Source organism: Oryza brachyantha, chromosome 2 (assembly GCF_000231095.2).
Source record: "Oryza brachyantha chromosome 2, ObraRS2, whole genome shotgun sequence".
Taxonomy (NCBI): Eukaryota; Viridiplantae; Streptophyta; class Magnoliopsida; order Poales; family Poaceae; genus Oryza; species Oryza brachyantha.
This window is the reverse complement of record NC_023164.2, coordinates 12,909,117-12,917,596: the sequence shown is the minus strand read 5'-3', so window position 1 is coordinate 12,917,596 and position 8,480 is coordinate 12,909,117. Positions and strand designations below refer to the sequence as shown.

General features: G+C 39.6%; 1 protein-coding gene across 1 annotated transcript; it reads right to left on the bottom strand.

Moving 5' to 3' along the window:
• Positions 1 to 4,101: 4,101 nt before the first annotated feature.
• LOC102713245 (phenolic glucoside malonyltransferase 1-like) lies at positions 4,102 to 5,755 on the bottom strand. Its single transcript, XM_040520952.1, has one exon. It carries the CDS (start codon positions 5,701 to 5,703, stop codon positions 4,288 to 4,290), a length of 1,416 nt encoding a protein of 471 aa, XP_040376886.1. The 5' UTR covers positions 5,704 to 5,755; the 3' UTR covers positions 4,102 to 4,287.
• Between the last annotated feature and the right edge of the window lie 2,725 nt (positions 5,756 to 8,480).

Genomic DNA, 8,480 nt, shown 5'->3' with positions numbered 1-8,480 from the left:
TATAGAAGTCTGTCCGATCGACTGGGATTAATGAATAAGTTGGTAGATTACACATATTTGTTATCCTATTACTTGTATACTGCAATGCTTAGTCGATTTCACACATGATTATACCAAGATCTGTACTGTTTTGGTTGAGTCTGATTTTCTAGGTCTGGTATGAGCATATATGCAGTTAATTATTATTGTTCTATGCTGGTAATTGGTATAGGATTCCAGTTTATATTGAATTCCCTGTTTAGTCTCCTATCGACTGTTGATTTTATGTGCGATAAGTGTTAGATCGGTTCGACCGGCTGATTAATCTTTAAACTGTCTCAGTTGAGTCCAATCTTTTAAGATTAATTGGTTGGTTAGTCTGTTTGGCGTTTATGCTGCTTCTGATTCAGCCGATTGAGCATATTTACACTTATCATCACGAAATTCCTATAAAGCTGATCGCCTAGTTCATCGGTTAGGGTTCTGGGACGGTATCGGCTATCTGGCCGATAGCGATTTCAGGGTTAACTATTTTCTATGTTATATCTTGTCAGTTACAGGATCAAACTGACTGGCACGTCCAGCAATTCTAAGAATTAGGTGCTGCACTGGAATGGTCTAAGATTAACTCCTAGACCTATGTGATCGTTGTTGTTATTTTCAGCGTCAACACTATTATATTTAAAACTTATATAAGCATGTAACATAAGCTTAACATGCAAAAATGCCATATCATCATCCACTAGTAACTATTATATTTAAAGCTCACGTAAGTATCGCCTAGTTCATCGGTTAGGGTTCTGGGACGGTATCGGCTATCTGGCCGATAGCGATTTCAGGGTTAACTATTTTCTATGTTATATCTTGTCAGTTACAGGATCAAACTGACTGGCACGTCCAGCAATTCTAAGAATTAGGTGCTGCACTGGAATGGTCTAAGATTAACTCCTAGACCTATGTGATCGTTGTTGTTATTTTCAGCGTCAACACTATTATATTTAAAACTTATATAAGCATGCAACATAAGCTTAACATGCAAAAATGCCATATCATCATCCACTAGTAACTATTATATTTAAAGCTCACGTAAGTATGCTACATAAGCTCAACATATAAACATAGCATGTCATAACCCGTTAGCAAATATTATATTTAAAGTTTACGTAATTGTGCTACATCGTATATAATTTATTAGATCTAAAAATTAATATGCAACAATATCAAATCATGGTCCTATTTACTATTTTTATAATAGTTTATCATAATACTTGAATGTATATTCATCTATTATTTTTACTTATTTAACATGCATTCATCCATATATTCCACAACAAAACACAGAGTATCATCAGTTATAGTATACTATTAGACTTGCTCTTTGCTAGGCTCCTTATCGTATCAGTATTGGTAAAGTAAAAGCCTAATAACTTAACATGCTCTTTAATAACTTCAGCTTAATCGTACTACCTCTTGAATTTTCTGTTTATTGGGATATATTTGCTAATTTTTATTTACTAGATAATAGTATATTATGATTTTTGTACTAATTATATGATGATTCAGAAGAAATCATTACAAAAATATGCTCCATCATACCGAGCTTAACAAGTAGCTGAAAGTCTGACTCGATAGTCCTAAGAGCAAGTTCAATAATATAGCCAACTACTACCTCCAATTTATCTATAGTCAATCTAATAACTAATACATACAATAGTTACCTACAAAATATTAGTACATGGTTACACATGTCATACACACTGTGTCTTAAAGTCCGTATATAGCTGGCTACAGTAATAGCCCACCTCTCTTTTCTCTCCTCTCTTATCTTTTTAAAATATGTTTATAGCTGACTTATAGTCTACAGGTATATCTGCTGAGAGTCCGGTCCAACACGGCTAAAGTGTCAAGCCGGATATGGCTGAGTCCACATGTGGTGTTAAACTGAAAATGGGGCCATTGCATACTACAGTAGGCGAAAACTTTGAAATTTTTAAATTTTGCCGTGGCTATAATGACCCAAGAGCAATTCACAACTTCGAAAAATATATTTGGCTAATAATTTTGAGGCTTTTCTGAATTTAGCAAATTTTATTTAAATTTAACCAACATTTTTCCAGATTTTAAATAATTCCCGACCAAATATTCCGAAATTTCTATCGTATTGCACCATCGTATTTTTGCTTATGCTTATGAGCCACATTTTGAATTTTTAGCCTTCGATTTCGAGTTAATTTTCAACGACATTTATTTTTCAGCATGTATACGTATATATAATTTTTATTTATATTTTTATTGAGAAATATACTACTTGGCTTTTTAGATAAAACAGATGACCAACCCCCTCGGTGCTGCTGATACATTGAACCTGTCCAAGGACAGAAGGCAAGAACAGACGACATACGTTCAAGAAAATCCCGACAGTAGGCGAAAAGGCTAACTATTACATCCGTTTCATATTATAAGTCTTTCTAGATTTATCTAAATTTATTGATTGATAATATATATACTTTTATATATGCGTATAGATTTATTATCATGTATATGATCTAGACAATATAAAAAAAACTTATATTACGAAACAGAAACAAAAAGAGCACTGTTAATAAATATACTATAGTGTTGCACGAAAGATTCCCTGCAGATTCCACGGTGGTTGCACTGGGGAAAGGGAGACGAGTAGAGCCAGGCGATGGCCTCGGCGAGGCTGCTCCGGAACGTGTCCATCTGCACCGGCGGCAGAGCGATCCAGGCCTCGATGCCGCCGGAGCCCGAGCGGTCCTCGGCCACCGACATCGCGTCGGTCTTCGCGACGGACACGATCTCCACCTTCGCCGGCCTCCCGAACCCGAAGTCCACGCCGTACACGCAGAACCTCGTCGACCCGGCCACCGAGAACGAACGGCGACTCGTCGCGGCACGCCTCCACGATGCGCTCCAGCCACCGCTCCTTTTGTTTAGAATTCCTATGGATTGGACAATCCATTGGGATTTTGAAGAAAAATAAACATGATGTCATATCTCATGTTTCTTCTTCCTATGACTCTAAATTCATCTGTTTCTCCTGTATATTAATCAAATGATGGGTTAAGAACTTTCCAATATTTTCAATTCCTAACGGAATTTAATAGACATGGCATTTTATTTCTTTGTTTTTTTTATTCCTGTGTTTTCAAGATACGGTGTTTCAAAGGAGATAAGACAACTAGTAGCTTAAGCTAAAATATTGGTTATAATTTTTATATGCTATCCCTCGTTTGTATGAGAGCTAACATCACTTTTTCTTTCATTCGCTGTTTTATCCACGTTAGCTTATATTCAACTTAATTATAATATATTATATACTTGCTCTTAGTTAGGCTCCTTAGCGTATCAGTGTTGGTAAAGTAAAAGCCTAATAACTTAGCATGCTCTTTAATAACTTTAGCTTAATTATATTACCTCTTGAATTTTATGATTTTTCGCATATATTTGCTAATTTGTTATTTACTAGCAAATACTAAATACTAATGTATTATGATTTTTGAAGTACTAATTAAGTAATAATTCATAAGAATTCATTATAAGAATATGCTCCGTCATACCGAGCTTAACTCTGACTCGATAGTCATAAGTAGGTTCATCCTGTTTCCTATGAACGCTATTGAGAGTCAGCTCCAACGCGGCTAACGAGTCAAGTCAGACATGGCTCGAGTCGACATGTGGTGTTAAACTGAAAATGGGGCCATTGGAGCTACAGTAGACTAAAACTTTGAAATTTTTAAATTTTTCCATGCCTATAATGACCCAAGAGCAATTCACAACTTCGGCCCTATAGAAAAATATATTTGGCTAATAATTTTGAAGCTTTCTTTGAATTTAGCAAATTAAATTCAAATTTAACATAAACTTGTCCACATTTTAAATAATTCCCGACCAAATATCCTGAAATTTATATCATATTGCACCCTCCATGTTTCCGTTTATGCTTATAAGCCACATTTCGAATTTTTGATCTTAAATTTCGAGGTAATTTTAGGTTTTTTTAATGAATTTTATTTTTAGCATCTCTTTTAAATCGTCAAGAATACATATATATATATATATATATATAATTTTTATTTATATATTATTTTTCATCGGCAAGTATACTGTTTGATTTTTTTTAAAAAAAAACAGCGAACCAATTCCCTCTCTCTGCTGCTGATACATTGAACCTGTCCAAGAACAGACGACAGCCATTCAAGAAAAATAGAAAATCCCAACAGTAGGGCAAAAAGCCAACTAATAAATACTACAGTGTTACAGAAAAGATTCCCAGCAGATTCCAAGCTAGTTGCACTGGGAAGACGAGGAGAGCCAGGCGATGGCCTCGGCGAGGCTGCTCCGGAACGTGTCCATCTGCTCCGGCGGCAGAGCGATCCCGGCCTCGATGCCGCCGGAGCCCGAGCGCTCCTCGGCCACCGACATCGCGCCGGTCTTCGCGACGGACACGATCTCCACCTTCGCCGGCCTCCCGAACCCGAAGTCCATGCCGTACACGCAGAACCTCGTCGACCCGGCCACCGAGAACGGCGACTCGTCGCGGCACGCCTCCACGATGCGCTCCAGCCACCGCTCCCAGTATCCCGGCTCGCCGCGCACCGCCTCGTCGATGGCGGCGGCCACCGCGGCGCAGGCCGCGAAGACACCGTCCGCGACTGTGGCGCCGGCGGCGGCGAGCTCCTTGATAGGCACCGCGGCGAAGCCCGGGCCGACACAGTTGCCGAAGTACCTGTCGGGGATGCGGGGCTCCAGCCGCGAGCGGTGGTCGATGGCGAAGACGAGGTGGGCGAGGCCGTCGTCGTGACGAGGCTCGGCTTCGCCGCCGCCCGCTATAGCGCGGCGGAAGCACAGCCACATGAGGCCGTACGTCGCGACGAGAGACGTGCACCGGGGCGCCGGGACACTGCGGCGTGCTGCCTCGCCGGCGACGGCGTCCTTGACGCCCTGCAGGAGCTCTCTGGACAGCGTGAAAGTGGCGAGGAGCTTGCCGGCGACGGGCGCTGTGAACAGCTCTTTGGCTTCGTTCGTGGGTGAGACGAACACGTCCAGCATGTTGTTGCGGTCGCGGATGAGCGTGCGGTCCATGACGGGTGGCTTCGGCATCGCCCGGTCGCCGGCGCAGGCGGCCGCCCAGGTGTGGAGGAAGTGCGTCGAGCCCACCCCGTCGCAGGCGGAGTGGTGGACGGTGACGCCGAGAGCGAGGCCACGGCGCTTGGGCGGCAGCACGGTGGCCTGCAGCGCGAGCACCGCGCCGCCCTTCGGAAGCTTCGGCACGAACGGCGTGATCTTGGCGAGCTCCCTCAGCTCGTCCGTGGCAAGCTCATCGACGCCGACGCCGGCGCCGTCGTGCTCGGCGACGGTGAACGCCACGCCGTCGCCGGGCTTGTACAAGAGCTCGTACCGGTTGGCCTCGCCGGGCGTGGCGCCAACGCGACCGGCGAGCGGGTAGAAGGTGTGGAGCGCCCTGGACAGCGACTCTTCCAGCCGGGACAGGACGGCGTCGACGTCGCCGTCCCCGGGTCGGAGGCGGTAGAAGAAGACGCGCTCGACGGGTGGCGCACTGAGCCACAGCACATCCATGAAGGTGAGGGGCAGAGCTTGCTCGGTCAGCGCGGGCTCGCCGGCGGGCGGCGCCGGCGCGATGCGCGCCGTGCGGACGATGCGGAGGCCGGCGGCGGCGTGGGCTTCAAGTGGGGGTGCCATTTGGATCCCCGCAAGATTGTTTAGTCGGGTTGTGTGGTTGTGGTGGTCATGTGGCGGAAAGCTGCACTTGCTATTTATAAACAGTTTTATTCTCCGAGAAATGGCTCGGACGCAGTTTTTTTTTTTGGCATGTCACGTAAATATTTATAAAAAAATGAAACAATTTGACAATACAAGATAAATATGAGTTATATCACTCCATAATACATACAAGTTTAAATTCAATATCTACAAGTTATAGCAAAAATAACAAAATTAATTATGAGTATGGGTATACTTGGTTTCAGTTTTATTTGTTTTTTGCTACAACTTGTAGAGGTTAAATTTTAAACTTGCACTTGTGTAGAGTGATAACTTATATTAATCTATCTTATCATTTTTTTTATATTTTTATGACTATATAGTATACAAGCACAAGCATACCGTGGATATCTACCTGTGTGCTTAAAAACTATTTTCCGAAATGGCTCCGCTGGTTCACTGGGTTTATGTGGTTAGCAATTTATATTTGCCTACGTCTTAATAGATGACACATGCTTTATCATTTATTTTATTTAGAAAATCTATATAATTATTGTTTGTCTGGTTGTGATTTATTTATTACTAAATGTATTTTAATTTTATCTTAAATATTCTGTATATTTTTATAAATTTTTTTAAAATAAACCACCACCAGACAAAAAAAAAATAATGACGTACTTTATTTTGCATTATTCCCCGCTATCCCCATACCAAAGCAAACGATATTAGACTTTGTTCTTCTATACTTTTATATGTCGTATCGATCTAGTATAATAATATCCTAACGTACCTACCCCAAACGAATACTACTTTTACATTATCCAGGATGTTTGGTCTTCTCTTGCATTAGGATTAGGCCTTGCTTACTTCCCAATTTTTTTCGGAAAAAATCCCATCAAATTTTTAATACATGCATGGATCATAAAAGAAACCTAATTGCATAGTTTCATAACTCGCTTGGAAATCACGAATTTTTGAGCCTAATTACTCCACGATTAGCCATAAGTGCTACAGTAACCAATTTAGGCTAATGATAGATTAATTAGACTTAAAATATTATCTCATGTTTTTCAGGTGAATTATGAAATTAGTTTTTCATTCGTGTCCAAAAATCCTCTTCAACATTCACTCAATAATTCGATGTGGCACCAAAAAATTTTTCTTTTCACGAACTAAACACACACTTAGAGCAGTGCAATAGTAGACTCTAAGCCAGCTATAATCATATTTTAAAAAGATAAAAGAGGAAAGAGAGAAGTGAGCTACTAATTTATAACTAAATACAACACGAACTCTAAGACGCGGTGTATCTATGACATGTTGGACCATGTAATGTTTTGTAGCTAACTATTATATGAATTGATTATTTGATTTGATTTACTATATAAATAAATTGCAGTAGGAAGTTGAGTATACTATTCAACTTGGTCTTGTGCGAATCAAATTCATTTTCCCCGACCGAGGGAGTGACTGGCATTGGCTAAGATTAACAGTGACGTCACGGCTGACGACGGGTGCACGCTTCAGGCTTTGACCAAAAGGATTATGATGTTTAATTTTTTGGCTTAAACCTTTCAACATTCGTCTTATTTAAAAAATTTAAAAAATTGGTATAAACATAAAAAAAATAAGTCATGCTTAAAGTTATTTCAATAATAAAGTAAGTCACAGGCGATGTAAATGATATTTTTATAATTTTTAATAAGACAAATGGATAAACATTATAAAAAAAGTTAAATATATTACATTATGAAACATAGAGAGTAGCTGTGAGGTCTAAGATGGGGATACTTTGAATTTGATTGGATGATCGTTGGTGTTACAATACGATGGAAATGGACTCAAATGGCGTCTCGGACTGTCCGAAGAACGTCGAATCGTTTATCTTATTTAAAACTGTTGTGTAAATATACAAAATTATAAATAATCATTAAAGTTTCTTAAGCAATAAATAAAATCATAATAAAATAACTAAATCATAATAAGACGAAGGATAAAAACTCAAAAGGCAATCGTGTGAAATAAAAACAATATCAACCACTACTAGATGTGGATGAGAAACGTACTGTATCAATCTGTCATCAGGAATAGAGGGAGTATTTAGTTGGAAAAATGAAAATTTTGTGTCACGTGAGACGTTTGTTCGGATATCAGAAAGTGTTTTTAGACACGAATAAAAAACGAATTTTACGGCTTGCCTAGAAACTGCGAGACGAATCTTTTGTGTATAATTAATCCATCATTAATGTATGTGGGTTACTATAACACTTATGACTAATCATAGACTAATTATACTTAAGAGATTTGTCTCATAATTTCTCGCATTATTTAGTTTTTGTTTTATTTATGTTAAATGCTCTATTTATGTGTGCAAATATTTGATGTGATGTTTTTTTTAAAAAAATTGCCAACTAATCGGGCAAGAACGGTGAACCGTGCCAGTCTTGAACACCAAACAAAAAAAGGAAACCCTGACAGGCAAGTGTGTCGGAGGATTCACACCCATAGGTAGCTACGGCCTCCGTATTATTTTTTAGTTTTTTATATAATGTTTTGACTTTTATCTTATTTGAAATTTTTTGTGATTAATATTTTTATTCTTACTAAATGATAAAACATGAATAGTACTTTATGTGTGACTAATTTTTTTAAGCTTTTGTACAAAATTTCTAAATAAGACGAATGGTCAAACGTTGGATACGGAAAAACGAAAAATGAAGTTATTATGGACGGAGGCAGTATCTAATTGTTCGAGC

Excerpts from the sequence above, each read along its gene's own strand:
- LOC102713245 (XM_040520952.1), bottom strand. The coding sequence starts at position 5,703 with ATGGCACCCCCACTTGAAGCCCACGCCGCCGCCGGCCTCCGCATCGTC.